General features: G+C 44.7%; 1 protein-coding gene across 1 annotated transcript; it reads left to right on the top strand.

The window, feature by feature from the left end:
- Positions 1-9,534: 9,534 nt before the first annotated feature.
- LOC142153241 (E3 ubiquitin/ISG15 ligase TRIM25-like) lies at positions 9,535-11,364 on the top strand. The gene has a single exon (XM_075210638.1). The coding sequence runs from the start codon at positions 9,552-9,554 to the stop codon at positions 11,157-11,159; it is 1,608 nt and encodes a 535-aa protein (XP_075066739.1). The 5' UTR covers positions 9,535-9,551; the 3' UTR covers positions 11,160-11,364.
- The last annotated feature ends 9,780 nt before the right edge of the window (positions 11,365-21,144 follow it).

The raw sequence follows: 21,144 nt of genomic DNA, 5'->3' as shown, positions 1-21,144 counted from the left end.
TAAGGAAATGAACTTAACCATAGGCACTGGGGTAAGCGGTGTGCAGGATTGACATCTGTAAATCTATAGGGGATGCTGTGTCAGAGACATGCGATAAGGGAGGGAGCTGCCAAATTAGAGTGAGCTTGTCTGCTGGTGGGGGTGGAGGGGACATAACATTAAGAGGGCAAGAGAAGGAAGAAAGGGGGAGGGAGAAGGGTAACCCAAAACGTGGGTTAGTGTATTTGCCAGTTTGGGGACGTGGTGCTTGCATAGGGAGCAAGCCCCGCCCCACCCATGTCTGAGGGACATTAGAACAAATAGAACATATTAAGGTATAGCATAAATCAAGTAGAGAGAAAAGGCACCCTGAGAGAAAAAACTACATAAAGAAAAATATATATATAATAAAAAATAAAAACAGTATATAAACATCAAATGGTTGGGGCCCCATCTATTTAGAAAAAGGGTTTGTGACATAAATCTCATAAAAGGGCTTGAAACTTTAGCCAATCCTAGAATTGTATAGCAGAACTCGGAGAACAGATCATTATACAAAACTTTATGTGACCATAAAAATATAAACAGTTCATTACCAAACAGTTAACACATTCAACAGATTATGGAGTGTGGGATGTCAAGGAGACCCGCCACACACCTTGAGTTGGGATGCCTGGAAGGGGGCACAACAAGAGCACACGCCACCACTAAGGGCGTACGGGCCCCATCGCGCCGCCCACCGGGCGCCCCCCCCATGCACAAACGAAGGGAAGAGCAGGGAGCATCAGAGGTAATCAAATCAAGTGTGACCCACCAGTTACCTTATGAGGGGTATCCAACTCCCCAAGACTGAGGTCTTGGTCAAAGCTGAGGGTAGTGTTGTCCCTTCTCGTACAGGGAGAGGGCCCCCTTCACTATATCACACTGTGTCCCCCTTCATTATATCACTCTGTGCCCCTTCATTATATCACTCTTTGTCCCCCCTTCACTGTTTCCTCTCTGTTCCTTAACTTACTTTTTACTTGGCCTTCTTTCTTCTTTTTTTTTGTCTTCTTTCTTGAGGCGCCTCTCTGCTGCTGCTCTTCACTGAAAATGTCGGACATGATGATGTCACACCCGACAGTCAGTGAGAAGAAAACAGTGCGGAGGGAGGAGGATGATCTGCAGGGCCATCTTAACAACATTATGGGCCCCCGGGCAAAGCAGTGCACCGGGGCCCCTAGATATAGATATAGATATAGATATATTGTCACGGGCACTAGGAGTCTTTACCCAGGGATCACCAGGTGATAGGCTTACCAGAGCAGTATAGATGGTAATATGGTACTCTGGTAGCGGGGTGATCACGGAACAGGAGACAGCAGATGATAGAGATGCTCGTGAAAGTCTATGACTAGCAGCACTGGTAATATATATGTAGAAGTACACGAGGAACTGAATGGACAAAGGAACGTGAGGGTAGTCAGTGGTCTGCGGTAGCAAGTTGTACCACTGCTATAGTGAGGAGGAATGTCCAACAGCAACGAGGAGGTGATGAGAGTCAGCGGTCTGCGTTTAGCAAGTTGTACCGCTGTCTGGGTGAAGGAATGGAATCCAAGTGGAGGTATCCGGGGAGTCAGTGGTCTGCGTTAGCAAGTTGTACCACTGCTATCTGAGAGGATACTGGAACAGGTGACACAGGAAACAGGGATCAGTGGTCTGCCTCTAGCAAGTTGTACCACTGAATATATATGTGAGGAGGAGCACGGGGAGAGACTGCAATACAGAGGATACACGGCACCTTGAACTTGATCCACAATGACATGCACAATATAGTAATGACTGAACAGCACTGCAATAATACAAAGTCACAGAAACTATCCGGGCAAAAGATAACACAGTCAATGATGGCAATAGTCTCAGCGGATAGTAAACTCCAGAGGAGAACAACTCAGTCCAGCAAGATATGCAATATACCAGCACAGTCAATGAGAAGTATGCATACCGTGGTTCAGGAGCAGGCTGTCAGACAGGAGTGCAGAGATACCTGAACGGCTGGAGGCCGGCAGGATGCGAAGTCCCTGGAGGGTGAAGCGGTAATCAAGTAGGTGCAGCGCACAGGTAGGTAGACCAGCAGGGAAAGCAACAAATACTCAGGAAGCAGTAGTATGTAGAACTGGACTCCTGGAGGACCCTGAAGAGTAGCGATGGTCTAGCCGAGATGAAAGCAGCGAGGCGTAGATCCGATGCAGACTGGCGAGTAGACACCGGCAGGAACACTGAGAAGCACGGAGAGCGGATCAGCTGCTGCAGACACAAGTAGAACTGAGGAGTAGCAGCCAGCAGGACTCTGCAGGTACACGGAGGTAGCGGGTAGAAATCAGCAGGTGCAGTCACGATGAAACACGGGAGAGTAGAGATGAGCTGGAACAGTTGAGCACGGAGAGCGCCGGATAGGAATCAGCTGTTGCAGTCTCGAGGAAACACAGGAGAGTTGAGGTGAGCTGAAGACTGTAGTGCATGGAGGCAGCAGATAGGAATCAGCTAACAGTCACGATGAAAAACAGGAGAGTTGAGGTGAGCTGAAGGCCGTAGTGCACGGAGGCAGCGGATAGGAATCAGCTAAACAGTCACGATGAAACACAGGAGGGTTGAAGTGAGCTGAAGACTGTAGTGCACGGAGGCAGCGGATAGGAATCAGCTAAACAGTCACTATGAAAAACAGGAGAGTTGAGGTGAGCTGAAGACTGTAGTGCACGGAGGCAGCGGATAGGAATCAGCTAAACAGTCACGATGAAAAACAGGAGAGTTGAGGTGAGCTGAAGGCTGTAGTGCACGGAGGCAGCGGATAGGAATCAGCTAAACAGTCACGATGAAACACAGGAGGGTTGAAGTGAGCTGAAGACTGTAGTGCACGGAGGCAGCGGATAGGAATCAGCTAAACAGTCACGATGAAACACAGGAGGGTTGAAGTGAGCTGAAGACTGTAGTGCACGGAGGCAGCGGATAGGAATCAGCTAAACAGTCACGATGAAACACAGGAGGGTTGAAGTGATCTGGAAACCACAGGAGAGTTGAAGTGGTCTGGAAACCACAGGAATCAGCAGCGCTGAATACACGAGGAAACACAGGAACACCTTCAGAGGCTCATGGGGAATGAGACTCCAAGATCAGGCAACGAGGTATGGAACTCAGGTGCTTTAAATAGGGAGTGTTGCCTGATCAGCCAATTAACTAAAAGGAACAGGTACTGAAGGTTTGAAAGGGCTGCGCATGCGCAGACCCTCAGGATGGTGGACGGCCACGGTTCCTAAACACACGGGAAGAAGCACTCACAGTCTGGTGAGTGACATATATAGAGATAGATAGATGTACTTGGCCCGTGGGGCCCCTGCTCATTGTGCCCAATGGAAAAGATGGCCCTGATGATCCGGTGATGCTGGATTGGTATGTTCTTTTTTTTTGTTTGTTTCTTTGGCCGGTGGACTAGCAGCCCTGGCCGCAACACCCCTGTGACAGCACACTTTGGGAACCGCTGGTCTACATTCAGTACAAACTGAAAACATTGATCGCATCTCCCTGGTCTTTGGCAAAGTGCTTTATGATTTCCCTGCAATTCAGTTAATGGCAGGAGACACCTTACAGCTGTCATTCAGCTAACAACTCCTCCATATCTCTGCCAATGGATCTGTAGGCTCAGTTGTGATAATGCTTCTATAAAGGGGAATATGTTTGGCCCATATATATGTAGCAGCTCCATTGCATCTGGGTCTGCAGGCCCCTCGGTTGCCTGATCCAGGTTGCAGTAGCAGCATGTCTGGATTAAACACCTCCTTCATAAGAGATGATTCCCACTGGAGTTGGACATCTGGAACAGGAAATAGGGTTTCCTGCAACAGATGGTGCAGTGTCCATGTGAGCAACCTCCATCCATTCTGGCAGATTCCTTGAGCTGCTTTTCATCTGTTCCTGGTAGTCAGCTCCTTCACTTGCACTGATCTCCTCCCAGGCCTCTGTGAAGTGCTCCCAGATTAATGCCTTCTCAGTGGGAGCAAATGTTTAATATGCTGCATGCATGCTCCCACTGAGTGCTCCTCCATCCATGACCCCCTTCTTCCTACTTGACCTATGGCTGGTACCTGCTACTCAGAGTGGAGCAAGGAACCACCATCATCGTAATCATCATCGGCTATTTATATAGTGCCACTAATTCCGCAGCGCTGCATGCACAGAGAACTCATTCACATAGGTCCCTGCCCCATTGGAGCTTACAATCTAAATCCCCTAACATACACACACAGACCAAGAGACTTAGGGCAATTAAGTAGCAACCAATTAACCTACCAGTATGTTTTTGGAGTGTAGGAGGAAACTGGAGCACCCGGAGGAAACCCACGCAAACACGGGGAGAACATACAGACTCCACATATATAAGGCCATGGTCGGGAATCGATGACCCCAGTGCTGTGAGGCAGAAGTGTTAACCACTGAGCCACGGTGCTGCCCACAGATATGTATTACTGAATGATATGTATAACTGACTGATGTGTATAACTGACTGATGTATGTAACTGCCTGATGTGTATAACTGACTGATGTATATAACTGACTGATGTGTATAACTGACTAATGTGTATAACTGTATAACCACCAATATTTACTAAGACCACCTACTGTGGTTCTCCTGCTCTTAGGACCTGCCTCAATGCTTCACACCATGCACACGTACCCAGTCGATATTGAGATCATAGCCATAGAATAATGTCAATCTTGTGGCTTTCTAATGGGGCTAGTACCCACTCTGATTACTGTGGGACTAATACACACTACTGTTTTACCATGGGGCTGAGACCCACTCCTCGCTCTCTAATCTCCGGGTGCTCATTCCCAACACTCCATCTGTCGTGGGACTTTGACCTGCTCTGCTTCCTGGGGCTACTTCCCTAAAGCTCCCCATTGTTGGGACACTGATCAATATTTTACACCACTTATAGGGTGAATGTACCCTCACACATCTGATGCTTAGGTGGTTGAACGGTGTAGCCCTAGTCTAATATCAATCTCCCAGATTCTGAGTGAGGCTTGAACCCATTGCAATGACTGTAGGGCTGAGACCCACCAACAACTCTGTGGTGAAATGAGGTATTAATTTCACCCGAACCAACCTGTCCCTCCTTTCTCACAAAATGTGGATTATAGCATGTACTTTATATAGCCCTTGCATTTGTTCCCCAGCTAAACAGAATACCACTGCAGTGTCTAATTACATGTAGATAAGGGGACATTGTAGCTCATTGTAAATATGTATATTGTTTATTGTATCTTGTTGATATTGCATGGAAGCTGTTAGTCATTGTCCTTAAAATGAAACCAGGTGGTTTATGGGTAAAGAACAGATTGCAGGATACAGGTGAGGGGGAGGCCAATTAGTATCCATTGTTCTCAACATAACTAGAGCTCAGCAGGGGACCTTCTGTGGAAGTATTGATCATCACCACTCCCCCTCCAACCCACAGATACAGCACCCACCAACGGTTAAGATGGATAGACCCAGGGGTTTGCTCAGTGAGGGGAAAACACTGTGGAAATTAGACCCTAGATATAAGGAGACCCTCCGGGGGGAGGAGATATTCATTCTAGGACTGGAAGCTGCAGGGTAGCTGGTTTCAGAGTTGCTGTTCTCTACCAGTGAAGTACATCGGCAGATCCACAGGTCAAGTCCTGACAGCCAGGTGAATGTAACTCCTTAAGCTAGTGGGGTGAGGGACAGATGATGTGGTAAACCTGCCTGCCATTTATTTACTGTGTGTATATAATAACCTAGTGATTGTTTTTATTAAAATAAATGTATTGCTTTACTTACTAACTGCATTTGCCTGAGTGACTGAGAACCCTAGAAGATATTGAGTAGACTTCCCTGGCATAGTAAGGCACCCGTGGGTGGCAAGCCAGCGTGAAGTGGGTAGCATTGGGCCAGATTAACCCGCTTTTGAGTTATGAACTTGTTAACTTGTTTACTGATAAATATCACTTGCTAATGTACTGGACTGTCTACTAACCTAATTTAGAATAATCCCCACTAACCACCTAAGATTGGGACTCTCTCCATAATAACAATGAGGAGGGGTGATGTCCTCTAATTTCTTCCTGGAGTTTGTAAGTGGATTTTAGACTATCAATTAGTCAAGGGAGGACTTCTTATACTACAGTCCTGACGTTCACAGCTCTAGTGGGGCTTGTTTAAGCAGAATATCTGGAAAATGAAATACCTCTTTAAGTGCTTTTAGAGCTCCACGTAATTTTGAGTTAAAGCTCCTGTGGAGCGGCGATGGCCGCCTGTCATTGCCAACCTCGCGCCGTCGTGCGCATGCGCAGTAGCACATCCCGTTGCTAGGCAAAAGGACGCTATCAGGGTTTTCGGCGTGCTTGACGGCCCAGTTCATTCCTTCTATCAGGGCTACACTTCGTTTATATAGACTGTGCTCTGGCACAATTAGGGTGCCTCCTGTCTCCAGCATTATTGTTCATTGTTCCTACTTTCTTGTTTTCACCCGGGTTCTCCTTAGACTACACTTCTGGGTTGTAACAGCTATTTCTCCTACTGTTGTGACCTTGGCTTACCTGACTACTCTTCTGGAATGTGATTCCTCTTGTCTGCCTGTTGTGAGCTCGGTTAGTCTGACTACTCTCCTTCGGTACTGCTACGTCCTGATTTGGCTTTCACCCGGACTGTCCTGACTACTCTTCTCCATCACTACACTGGTAGTTGTCTTGGAAGACCGCGACCAACGCACCCTTACTGCCAAGGCCAAACCTCCTTGCGGGGGTCCCTGGTGTATACCAGGGGTACGTTACACTCCGCACCTCCTTGTTCAGTTGCGCAAATACCAGGTAGTGGTCTTTGTGTATTTAAAGTCCTGACACCTTCCTGAGGATTGGGGGGAACAAAGAGAGGCAGGCTGTGCAATGTGATGTCTGTATATTGCCCTTCCTTAGGATTGGGGGGAGCAAAGAAAGGCAGATTGTCTATGTTGGAGAGATAATTCTTACACTGGAGCTTAGTGCTGAGGAGGAAAAATGGTGGAAGGCAAACCCACTGGCCAAATGCCACTCCTGCTTATATTGCTGATATGAGAGTTGGGGGTAATGTATTTGTTGGGAGGGGCCCACGAGAGCCACATGTCTCTCTTTGACCCAGGAGGGGGGAGATATGGGCAGGCACGGGGAGGTGCTACCTTGATTTGGCATAAATGTTCATGAAAATAAAACACAGGACACCTGTGACTCACATGTTTAAATCTATTGGGGGTCTTGTGGGGTATCCAATTTGAAATGTGTTTATATTCATACTGCCATTGTATTGCTATGCTGCATTTACATGACACTGATTTTTCATGCAAAAGTGATGTAGAAAACTTTAAAAGTTACATGTGTGTGTGAATATGTGAGTTGGGTGTGAGTGTGATTAGCTAGGCAGCCCCATTAAGGAGTAGTTTAGGGTGCACAGCTAATCAGAGGAGAGTGTAACGCCCCCTAATGGAGTTAAAGAATGCACCCCAGTGACTACAGGAGGGGTCTCCTGGAGGGTGAGTTACGTGTTTGTAGAAAGTGACACAAGCTGGTTGCAATGGTGACAACCAAGCCCAGTGACGGAGAAGAAGGAGGGACTGTAAAAAGGGGGGGAAATCAGAGATACAGAGGAGACAGGGACAAAAGAGATGTGCTTTAATAGCTGGGGACCTGGGAGAGTGGGGGAGGATACTCCCAGGCTCCCCTGGCATTGTCTGGGAGTGTGAGCGTGGTGACTGTGCAAGGGCAAGTACTGTGTGCCTGAATAGGGGGAGACTCTCTAGAGCAGAGACCCCTGGAGAGAAGGGGGTAATTGCTGCAAGTGGCAGCATGCATACACTAAAGGATGTAGGAGCTGCATATGTGTTGGAGATAAGCTACACTCTGATTCCGGCTGAACTGTGAGCAGCTGTGGAACTACTGTGACCAGAAGAACTTTGCATGTACTGTGATAAAACCAGCAGTAATGCTGCATGTACAGAGGGGAGGAGTCCCCAATCCCAGAGAGGGGGGAGAACCATATATCAATAAAACGAACCAAAGAGAAAGAGGGGGACATTTTGCATGGAAGAGACCCTGGTTATAGAGGGTTTCTGAAAGAGACAGTGTAGCAGCAGTAGTGAGCTCGAAGGGCTGAGAGTAAACAAAGAAATATGTCAGAGCCCAGGAGAATTCATCCCGCAGAGGAGGGGTAAGCTGCAGTTGAAAGTTACACAGCGTGTGTCAGAACTGCACTGAGGAGAAGCTGCCTGTTAGCATCCAAGTGAGTGCCCCTGCAGAGAAGGGGTGAACTGCAGTGATGTATGGAGTACTGGAGTGTAAGAGACATGTGAACTGTCTTAGATAATAAGTCCTGTTCTTGAGAGCGTAAAGAGCTGTATATATTTATTTATTGCTGCAATCATTATGATTATCATGCTGGAGGAAGAGGAGTGTAATTAAAGAGCTCAGTTTGTGGTTGAGATGGTCTGGCGCCCAAATTACTGGGAATTTAATTGCACTGCACCACAAAGTGACATCACCTGTGTCCCACTACTTACAAGGATACTTTGTAGTAAAATATCTGCATGTGCAGGGACCCCCTGGTCATTTACACCCATGTCCATCAGCTAGTCAGGGCTTGAGGAGGGAGTGCACTGTGTAACCTTTGCACCCCACACTACACACAGTGACAGGGGGTTACAAACTAAAGGGCAAGAAGATGTTTTAGTCAAAATTTTTGTGAGAAACAAGGTGGAGGCTGGTTAAGGTAAAATCAACCCCTTGTTCCATCACAATCTTTAATGTTGCTGCTCAACTCATTGCATCAACCTCCCCTCTCTGCCTATCACTTCACTGGATACTTTCCCCTTAAAGGATCAAGTTTAAGCTACTGACCCTTACCTAAAATGCCCTTACCCAATCCCCCCCCCACTACATCTCCAGCCTCATCTCCCTCCACACTCTCTCCCGCCATCATTCGCTGCCTCTCCTCCTTACTCATTACCTCCTCCCACTCCTACCTTCAAGACCCCCTGTGTTACTCCCAATCTCTGGAACTCCTTCCCTCTCCCAGACTCTCCACCTCTCTTCAAAGCTTCAAACAGGCTCTCAAAACCAATTTCTTTGCAAAATCCTACCAGCTCTCCTCCTACCCCACCCCTAGAGTGCCCTTCTATCTGTCTCAGCCCTCTGTGTCACCCCATGATTAGGAATTAAACAAACTGTAACATAAACCTTCAATAATAATTTTTAATGCCAACTTAGTAACAGGATTTTTGATAGAGTAACTTATGTGCAATCAATGCAAAATATGCAAAATTAACTATTTTCAGCTTATATTACTTTTACGGTATCCAAAACATGTACATTTTTCTGGGTGATGTTCCTTTATGTATTAGCTGTGTCGCTTAGTATAACTGAGTTTATAGATATAATGAGAGTGACAAGCTTAGCCTCGCCCTGTTTGCAGAATGTGAAACAGACCCAACTGGTTTCTGAGTGTCAGAGTCTGTCACTTTTATTTCTCTCTTCTGCTGTCAGCGATGGCGTCTGCTGATCTGAGAAAGGAGCTGGACTGTTCCATCTGCCTGAACATTTATACAGATCCTGTTAACCTGAGATGTGGACACAACTTCTGCCGGGGCTGTATTGATCATGTGCTGGATAAACAGAAGGAATCTGGAGTTTATACCTGTCCTGAATGCAGAGCAGAGAGTCAGGAGCGTCCTGCACTGCAGAGGAACATAACTCTGTGTAACATAGTGGGGAGTTTCCTGTCTACACGGCCAGATCAGGAGGAGACTGGGATCTTCTGTACTTACTGTGTGGACTCTCCTGTACCTGCTGCTAAATCTTGTCTAATGTGTGAAGCTTCTCTGTGTGATAAACACCTGAGAGTACACAGCAAGTCAGCCGAACACGTCTTATCTGATCCCACCATTTCCCTGGGGAACAGAAAATGCTCCGTCCATAAGAAGATCCTGGAGTATTACTGCACTGAGGACGCTGCCTGTATCTGTGTGTCCTGCTGTCTGATTGGGGAACACAGAGGACATCATATGGAATCACTGGATGTGGTCTCTGAGAAGAAGAAGGAGAAGCTGAGAAATGTTCTGCAGAAACTGACAACAAAGAGAGAGGAGACTGAGAAAAGAGTCCAGAGTCTGCAGGAGCGCAGGAGAGAAGATCCAGAAAAAGCAGCTGGTGTGACAGAGACAGTCACTGTCCTGTTTAGAGACATCAGGAGACAGCTGGAAGACCTAGAGAAGAGAGTCCTGAGTGAGATCTCCAGGCAGAAAGAGAGCGTTTCACTCTTAGTTTCTGATCTAATCCAGCAGCTGGAAATAAAGAAGGATGAGCTGTCCGGGAAGATGCATCACATTGAGGAGCTATGTAACATAACTGATCCAGTGACTGTCTTACAGGAACCAGACACAGGTGACTTTTGTGATACTGAGGACAGAGAGATACATGATGACCAGGTCCATGATGTAGGAGATCTGGATATGGGTCTCATTTTAGGGACATTACACACATTATCTGATATAATAACAGGTATAAATATAGAAATCTATAAACCGGCAGACATATTACTGGATATAAACACAGCTTATTATAATATAGATATATCAGGTGACATGAAAACTGCAACTGTGTCATATACAAACCAGTATTTCCCCCAAACACCAGAGAGATTTCAGGATTACCAGCAGGTAATAAGCATCGATAATTTTTCCTCAGGGCGACATTACTGGGAAGTGGAGGGCAGTAAATCGGGGAACTGGAGGGTAGGGATGTGTTATCCCAGTATAGACAGGAGAGAAGGTCAGCCACTCATTGGAGGTAATAACAAGTCCTGGTGTTTGTGCTTGAATTGCAGTTTTAATAATCCGCATTCAATGATACATGACAGTAATGAGATCCGATTACCTGATAATAATCGCTGGGATAGAGTGAGGATATATCTGGATTATGAGGCTGGACAGCTGTCCTTTTATGCTCTGTGTGACCCGATCAGACACTTACACACCTTCCCTGCCACCTTCTCTGAGCCCCTTCATGCTGCATTCTATGTAGGGGATGGTTGTATAAACTTATCTGGGGGAGATTTGGGAGAAATGGTTATATGCAATCTACCCAGAGGCTGGTAACAATTGAGAAAGCAATTAAAGGGTTACTGACTTAATAATAGTGGGTAACAGTTGTAGAATCTCCATTTCTGTTGTCTGTGTGTAATGTAACCATCTGAGGGAGAGATATCTGTATTTAGCACTACAAATCCTCCTTCCAAAGTGTTAAATTGCACTGTGAATTTTTTGCTCCTTATATTTTCACAAGCAGATGGTATATATGTTTTGTAATGATGTGTCTCTTTTGCTGTGCCATGTGAATTGATGGCAGGCTCTATTGCAATAAATGATCAAAGCTTAATCGATCTGGACATTCAATTTCTTTATCACAATACAGGGAGGAAAAGCTGATTGGTGGAACACTTTGCCAATGAAATGAAGCAGTGGGTGGAGCTACAGCTGAGCCCCTCCCCCCGTGTAACCAGGTGACCAGTGTGTCTGGAATTGTTCCCTTGTTGGTGTGTTGTGTGGGATTTCTCCGCCTCTGACTCCCTGCTATCTGTGATTGGCCGCAGTAACTGACTGTCAATCAGTCTATACACTATTACTCATACTTGCCTACTCTCCCGGAAGAGTAGCCATCCTCCCGGACATGATGGAGGTGGGGCTTAATGATGCGATATCGCTTCGTTAAGCCCTACCCCCTGCTATGAAATGCCGTGACTTTGGGAAGCTCCTAGCAGGGGGTAGGGCCAAGATTACGTAATAGCGTCACCACACCCCCCTTCTACCCCCTGTCACATGAAGTTTACAGATCAGCAGCATCCCGGTACCGGCAGTGTTATAAAGTGTGCTAAAAATCCAAACACTGTTTGTCAATCCCAAAGAAAACATCATCTCTTGATGTCAGGATTAAGGGAAAAGTTGCTGATAAATGTGGTGATTTGTCATTTTTTTTTTTAAATAGCTAGCATACCCTACACCACCCGCATTGGCAAGAGACAGCTCAGACCGTCCCCACTTTTTGCTAGTAGTGGTCCTTCTATTGCTGTTACAGGTGGTAGAATGCCCTTTGCAAAAGTGAATGCCCAACAAGCATCTTCTGTCACCTTCAAAACAACAACAGTAAAAGGGTAGCTATTTCAGCCTCTAAAACAGGAGCTATTTCCCTTGAGAGCCTGCTATTGCTCTCTGCAATCATGAGGGTCTAATAATGAGGCAAATATACTAAAAATGCTAATATGATAATAACCATTTAATAACTACCTTCATTATCACTCACACAAGATATATTCTAGTTTAAACCCAGTTCTTAAAAAGATAATTCTATTTCAATGTCTGCTCTATTTACTCTGATTGCCACAGTTTAAAACAGGAAATAGTGCATATAATATTCTAGAAAGGATTTCCACAAAGTCTTATTAAAGACATTATGTATTCTTATTAACAATATTTATTTTCAGTAGCGATATTTACACATATAATAACGCAGTGTAGAAAGCATAATACATTTTACATGAAATACAATGCATTGCCTGCTTCAGCTATTTTATACATATGTAAATGTGCCTATGTTATTAAGTAAACATGATAATAATATGTGTACATGTGTGTATATCAGATTGTAAGACAGTGTTTGTGTGTGTGTGTGTGTGTGTGTGTGTGCATGTAAAGACAATGTGTGTGTGTGTAATCAAAGTGTATGCAGCATGAAGAAGACAAAGACAAGATTGAGGATAGACTAAGTCACCAAGCACCGTCTCACATGTCACATATTATACAGTGTATAATATTTCTCATATTTAAGTCTATTTCCTCATGTTCAAACAATTTACCACTGCCTGTTTGGGCCCATGTGAAATTCATGCATGGTCTCCAGATAAAGGGTAAAGATGTTTCTCAATCTGATCCCTGTTAGCAATTGAGTAAGAAACAAGTGTTTCTCCCCATTCACCCCCGAAGGTGGGCGGAATCTCAGTATAGGTTGCCTTGGTATCCTAAGATGTGTTAATTAACTTGACCTAAGCAGCTCCAATTTCTACACAAGAAATCAGGTTTCGTTTGTAATAAAGATTGTCCAATGTGATCGCTGTGGTTCCAAAGCAAAAAGGTTTTATCGGCAAATTATATTGCAAGCCAAAGTTTGGTGTGCATACGCATGCACCTGTTAGCACTAACACAAGCTTCTATGAGAACGCTCTGGTTTCCAAAGGCAGAGGTGTACAATTTATACACAGTACAGTTGCAAAAAGCAGTGACATCACAAAGATACATAGCTACAGTATTAAGGTCTTCATTCGTAGGTTAAAGGGTTTTGACCTCCCAGGGACTCGATGTGGCATTGGTGGATTCCTCTGGTCATTGTTCTTTGAGATTGCTAGGTGTCCTGTCATCAGGCTCCCTTCTCTAGACCTGTATAAACTGTTTTTCATGATCCCTGTGAGCTGGCTATTTGGTGTATGAAAAAATGATTTTGATTATAACTAGCATTCGCAAATAATACCGGAAAAGTTCTCATGCAATTGTGAACAAAATGATACCAAACTCGTAATTCAGATGTTACATTTTAAATGAACTAAAATAAATAGATTAAACTTATTTGCTATTACGGCTAACAGCTGACTATCATAAGCTTGGATGAAGAGGTCTTCACCTTTAGCCTTTCCCGTAGAGCTCCTTACACTCATAGGTACTTAAATACCCGCAGGTCTTAAACTCAGCGTAGTACAAGCTTATAAATATCACCGCAGCGTGGAGAAGAGGGTGATGACAGGAGATAAGCGTGGTCAGGAACAAGCCAGGGGGCCAAAGGCAGAAGCAGGCAGCGAGGTGAGGTTCAGGCAAGGGTCAGGGCCGTCTGAGAATAAGAATATTCGAGTCATAAGCAAAAGGTCAGGGCCACCAGCAACAGATCACAGTCCAGGGAACAAGACAAAGGTCATACACAGAAAATCAATCCAGAAATCAGCACAATACACAGGAGTAGGTCAGCAACCAGGAACTGAACGCTATACCCGGCAGGGAGGCTCAGCTCTCCCTGCCTTAAATACATGGAAGGACGCACAGCAGGAAAAAAAATCAGCCTCAGGAGGCTAATAATTAATTTAGACCCATTTGCGCACGCGCCCGGCTGCCCTTTCTGCCAGGACGCAACGATTTGACAGCTCGGCCTGGCCGATGCTAAGGCAACGGCTGGGCCGAAAACCAGAAGTGTTGTCCAGGTTGTGATGGAGACGGCTTGGACGCGGGCAGACTGGGCACCGCCGTGGCTTGTAACATTTGCACGCTGTTATTTGCAATAATAATTATTTCATTACGTACTAATCGCATCGCAACTGATATTAGTGTGCAGAAAATATTGATTACCACCTTCATTCAATTATTAAACTTCAACAGCGTTCACAGGAAAGTCTAAGGACCTAATTGTTTAAGGAAAGGTAAGCAAAAAAAAGGAGTAACTTTGTACCTTGGCAAAACCATGTTGCATTGGAGGAGCAGGTAAATTTAAAATGTGGATCAACTTTAAATTTCACTGTAAAAATAAAGCTATCATGAATTTGTGTGCTACATGAAAAAACAACCAGTATTTTCCTTATGTGCAAAATAAAAAAGTAATTTCCACCTCTTGTATTGCAATATGGTTTGTCCAGGAGCAAATTTACTCTTTTTAATTTGCTTTTCTTTCCTTAACGAATCAGGCCCCAAGGGTGTCCGTGAGTGCTATATGAGAGTCTGACATTTCAGATTCTGCCACTGTAATTACAGAGCACAGCTGCTTCCAAAATTTCTCAACCATTTGGAAATGTGAGGAGCAGTACTAATGATGATGAATTAGACAGAAATTGAGGATGATACGTTGGAACTTGCTAATGTACGACAGGATGAGGGGGATAATTGTTGATCTGAAAATGATGAATGTGTTGTACTTGATCAAGATAATGAGGAGGATGATGATGATTGTGTCCAAGTAAGTCAGTCACCAGTGGTACCACCTCATGTCCATGATAAGTGCCTGGACATAAGACCAAAAAAAGCACCTCTTGTGTGTGTAAATATTTTTATCCCCACCCAGACAACATTTGTCAAAGCATCTGTAGTCTTTGTGACACCACAAAACCAGAGGTAGTGACATTGACCATCTAGGCAACTCCTCCCTGTTACGTTGTTTGCAGTGTGTTCATTCAAGTTGTTTATCAAAAGCTTGAATATCATGTATAGTAACAAGCAGTCCGGCATCATCTAGCAGCAGAATGGATAGACACTTCATGCATTCTTCACTGTCAACACCTTCATCACCAGGGGAGGGCTGGGAAATTTTAGCGTGGGGGGCAAGACTCAACTCAACAGCCTATTAGGAACATTTTAAAGGGAAAAATAGCTGGTGGCCCAGTGACCCAGCCAAAGTTAGCCCACTATGGGACTGGTCAGGGGGGCAGATGCCTCCTTGCCCCCCAGCCCAGTGTGCCCGTGACCTCCTCATTATTAGCAATTAGTCCAGCACCAATTTTCAAATGCAAACTGACTTCCCTAATGCAATGCATGATTTCCAAGAGGCATCCTTGCACACTACGGCTACTACTGCTTCTGTGCGTAAAATGTGTCCACAGAGGTGGACCAAGAAGAGTAAATACAGTTTAAAACAACAATTGTTTGTGAAGCGTTTGCAAGAGTATCCAAATATGACAATCAGGATCCTGTTACACAGCGGATCACTAAAGCCATGACCGCTATGTTAGCATTGGATGTACATCCAATTTCCACAATCAATACATCAGGATTTAGCAGATTAGTTGAGATCATGTGGCCACGCTACCAAATTCCATATCAATTCCATTTCTTCCAAACAGCATTTTCTCACCGAGAGGTGAAACAAAAAAACATTCAGTCCCTACAAAATGCCATTGTTCCGGCTATCGACTTAATTATGGATATGTGGATATGTGGACAAGCGGCAATGGTCAACCAAAAGACTACATGACCGTGACATAGCTAAATGGCACACCCTGTTAAGATCCTCCTCAGGATTCCACATTGCTAATAACGTAGTGAACATGGTGTCTGCATTAGGACTGGGTGAATTTCAACACGTACCATGCTTTGCAGACTCAGTAAACTTGGTGGTTCAGAATTTCTTAAAAAATGAAAGGTCAATGCAGCAAATGCCGTCCGTGGCCTGTAAAATTTTTGGACATTTTTGGAATTCAGTGACCGCATGTAGAACATTGCGTCATTTGCCATGCCACCAACTGCAGCAAGAGATAGTAACAAGGTGGAATTTCACACTTTATATGCTTCAGCAACTAGAGGAACAGCTACAAGCCACATCAAACCATGAGATAGGGAGAGGGGTGAGATGATACTATATCGGGGTGTTGTAGGAAAAGGACAATACTCCCCTAAATCCTTTCTCTGAAGCCCAGGTACTTACTCGATCCTGAGGGATGACTATGGGTAACACCGTACACACCCTGGTCCAAATTTGTTGTATGGACCCCTCAGCACTTCCTTCTAGGGAAGAAACCAGACAGGTTACTGAAGGGTAGGGATACTGGTTGTAAGGAAAGTGGGTGTCCGAGGCGACGGCAGGGAGTAGTGACACCTCCTTTTGTTCTGGGCCTGGGAGCAGGACTATGGATATTTGGGATTTTCGGGACAGGGAAGAATCCCGCCAGACTATCCTACTCACCGTTGTACAGGTGAGGGCAGCACCAAGAGAGAGACGAAACCAAAAGATGGTACTCATAGAGTAATGGTTGCTCCCCCTTGATGGTCCTCTGCAGCCCTCCAGACTGGTACCTAGATAACAGGGGAGGCCCACTACAGCCCACCCACAGAGGTAACTACCATCTAAGATGTTCCTCCCACACTAGAGCTAACTACAGAAACAATGAAGCAGCACCCTGACCCTAACAACAATCTACGTGATCAGACGTTTTGCAATAATAATACTACTCGCACTAAGTGTGGTGCACGACCCTAGCTCGAATCCACAGTACAAAGACACCAATACAAAAGATGCAGACAGTGAATATGGATACCAAAAGCCTAACTTTAATGGGGGCCTGACTTCTCGATCCTGGAAAGAAATTATTTAAAGAACATACACACAATACCACAAAGTACTATGCTATAAAGTACAGTGCAAAACCTTAAAGTTATCACCACACAAGCAGCCACTTATTACCACAGAGTTGAGCCAACCACATGAGGTCTCATTATGGGAATTACCACTACTTAAAACTCACAGGCCTAGCATCTGAATTACAAACCACCAATTGCTCCTGACCATTACATGAGGCCATAGGCTTATCCTGAATCTTACAGCTGCTCAGGCTTATCATGTATGTTAAACTGCCCAGAGGCTAATCCTGTTCCTATACTGATGCTACAGGCCTAAAAGCCTGAAGTACTTGCTACTACAGACATATAGCATGAATTACTATATGCACCCAAAGGATATTAATCTTTACCTCACACAGGGCCTTGTGCCCACTATTTCCAAACAGGCCTAGTGCCCGAGAAGTGCCAGGGCCTTATCTTCAAGTGAAGAGAACAAATAGGACAGAGTGCAGACACAGGCCTATGTCACGAACACGCTCCCAGCTTTCGTGACTTTGGGTGTTTACTGTACGAGATTCCACACGATTCCAGCACTCAGTCACTCTCTACCTATCACACAGGTTATAGACCTGCTGAATCGCCCCACAACAGTGCTCTCACACCCCCACGCACCTTCTATTGAATACCGGCAATAGGAGCCCGGTATACTGTCCCACACTGGCACAAAAGGCTTCTCACTATCCACAGGTTAGCAAAGCCCACATCAGCAATCAAAGGGTACAATCGTCACACCTCCAGACTGTTACACAAATGTAAATGCAAGCACACACTAGGCACGTTAGTCAAATGTATTACCAAATCACACACACCGGCATTCAAAGGGTTAACTTGGTCCAGCTATATTCTTCTTAACAGGATAATGGGTTTGTTAGAGTATCAAGGACACCACTTATTAAATTTATAGATTTAATATACAAAGGTACAGGGTATTCAGATATAAAAAACAATTAATAAACAATTGACATAGCATACACAAGCAAAACAGTTTAAATTAAAAGGGATTAAATTCAGAGTTGTATAATCTGTGCCATGGGAAATTGGCTTGGAAGATGGACAGATTACCAATGTGGATTCATTTTCCCAAAAGACTGACAATTTGCCCCTTCCCAGCACAGGTTTTTTAAGCAAAATTAAATGTGACAGCCTTCACAGTGGCAGTGTTAATGCTAATAGGGGGACAGGGATGTCCCCTGGGTGTCACTATAGTTTGCTCACAAATATTCCAGAAGTTTTGACCTTTGGTAACTCTTCACAGATATATTCCAGAGACATAACTCCCCCTTCAATAAACCAGTCATATTCTCCTGCATATTTAAATACCAAACTTGATGGAATTATAACAATGTCACATACCTTTTCCAAAGACATGTTATTATAGCAGTTCCCTGATACCGCTTGTACCTGTCATTCACAACCCTGGAGAGATTTCTGCTCCTAAGTATGGAATGGCACACAGATTTCCCAAAATATAAACTAAGAAGACATTTTCTTTGAAGTTCATATTTCTATATACCTGTATAGGCAGCCTTCAAATGCTGCCTTTGTCTGCAAGGATGTCAAGCTGTGAACAGCTCCACAAAGTCTATTCAGGTGTCCAAAAAACTAACTTGTGACAGGATATAGCTCACCGCAGGGCCTTTGAAGCTGCTACAGGTGACACTGCTATCTTCTAACACTGAGATGTGCAGAGCCACCAAATAAACATACAACAGTCCTTCTGACTATGCATTTTACACCATAGTAGCTCAATTTATCAATGGATTCAGTTAATATATCAAATAAACACTTCAGTTATGATTTAGGCCTTATTCCCCACAATTATGTGTTAATCCTTACAACCATAATTCCTCTATGCTCACTACAGCATATAAGAGGTTTTGCCCAAAGAGGGCCTTACCTTAATCCTTTAACTTTTGTTTTGTTACTTTTCTCTGGCATCTCAGTCTCTTCCAGACCCTCCAGCTTCTTTGCTTATTCTTCTTTTGTTGCTCTGCTAGCTTCTTTGCTAGACCCGCTGGCTTCTTTGCTTATTCGGGCAGCTTCTTTTCTTCTCCCAGCGGCTTCTATCTTGATTGCGGCATCTTCCTTCTAATGTTCTTCTCCATTTGCCTTTCGCAGACAACTGCTGCTGCTCCGCATTGGATGGCTAAATAACAACTATCACACCGATGCAGAGTGGTGATGCGGCAAACCCTGATAGGTTGTCCACAACAACACCTGGCAGATAGCAGGAGCGCCGTCCAAACAAAGCCGAGTCTGGGTGACTAGAAGAGGTGAAAAAACAAGGGGAAGAGTAGGAGTCAATACCAGGAAGCAAGTCAGGATAGATCACAGGGTTTCACAGGAAGACCAGCAACAGCAATGGCAATTAAGGAATTGACCCAGGTTGCAGGGGAAGGCAGTCTCTTAAAGGCCAGACACAGGTTAGGAGAATAGTCTGAATACAACAGCAGCACCTCTGGAAGTAGAGCGGTACTGCAGGCCAGATTCATTATAATGGCAAGGTCTTTGTCTAAAATGATAACCATATTACATCATAGGGGTCTGCTGTCTTAAGTGCCCCAGGCCCACAGAACTTTAATCCCGCTCTGCCTATAGTGCCCCCCTCCAACTTATTAATAAAATAAAATTTAGACAGACTGTGCGGTTCACTTTCACCTGTTCTTGCAACTTTGACTACCTGCTGTTCTCTCTTGCTTGTTCTGCAGCTTTGTTGTTGTCTAGTTGGCTTCTGGAAAGTTAGGGTGTTGAAAATATGCAAACATTGCATTGAAATGAAAAATGTTAACAATCTCTAAATGATTATGTTCTTCAGTTCAAACACAACACTCCAGTATGGCGAGATAATACTACCCCCTAGACAGGCATATATAGACATTAAAATAGCCACATCTGACTATTATTTAAAATTCTAATGGTCGCTGAGACCCCAGGGCGCACCCTTGTAATCACTATACAATACAGAGAGCATCCTCGTAAACGCCACACTATACAGAGATCATGAATCCCCACCGGCCATTTCACTGACTCAAACCCGTGCTATTTCCTCGCCCTCAGCCGATTCATTACCCCCTAACCATTTCATTAACCGCCAACTATTTCATCACACCCCTAACGGCCAATTTATGACACCCACAGCATTTTTATCACCCATCACATCACCCACCAGCTATGTAATAAAACCTCAGTCACCAATATTTTACACCCCCCCCCCAAGCCATTTCATTACACCCCCCCCCAGCTGGTTAATCAACCCCCATACACTATTTCATGTCACCAGTACGTCACTTAACTCCCTTTCCAGCAGCAATCTTCAGGCCCTGCTCCTTTCTCCAGCTCTGCAGGAATCTTTTTTGGGGAAAGGCAGTCCGGCAACCAATCAGATTGCTGTTAGTGACTGTAGGAGCTGCCCTCTTTAGACCAGGGCTGGCCTTGATGATTCTAGCCAGCCCCACTGACCCCTGCCACAGATATTTCAAAGAAAAGAAAAAATAACATAGGGTGGTAAAACAAAATTGCATTAGGAAGAACATTACACATTGGTAAAACAGCCACAATATAGGATCCCCATAACTAGTGCGGTAATACGCAGGCTGTGGATTTCCTGCTGACGAGCTATGTGAAGATACCGGGTTTTCTGTCCCAATGCTACCCACTTTACGCTGGCTGGCCACCCACGGGTGCCTTCCTGTGCCAGGGAAGTCTACCCAGTACCTTCTAGGATTCGTATAGTCACTCAGGCAAATGCAGTTAGAAAAGTACAACAGTACATTTATTGTCATACAAACAACAATAGAATATTATGTACACACAGTAAATAAATGCCAGGCAGGTTTACCACATCATCTGTCGCTTACCCCACTAGCTTAAGGAGTTACAGTCACCTGGCTGTCCAGACTTCACGACCCATTGATCTCTCAGCTGCATATATAGACTCTAGTAGAGA

Source organism: Mixophyes fleayi, chromosome 4 (assembly GCF_038048845.1).
Source record: "Mixophyes fleayi isolate aMixFle1 chromosome 4, aMixFle1.hap1, whole genome shotgun sequence".
Taxonomy (NCBI): Eukaryota; Metazoa; Chordata; class Amphibia; order Anura; family Limnodynastidae; genus Mixophyes; species Mixophyes fleayi.
Note: the sequence above shows the minus strand (reverse complement) of the source record. Positions and strands in the feature narration are given on the sequence as shown.

What these genes read in the sequence shown, in the direction of transcription:
- LOC142153241 (XM_075210638.1), top strand. Translation starts at nt 9,552, where the DNA reads ATGGCGTCTGCTGATCTGAGAAAGGAGCTGGACTGTTCCATCTGCCTG.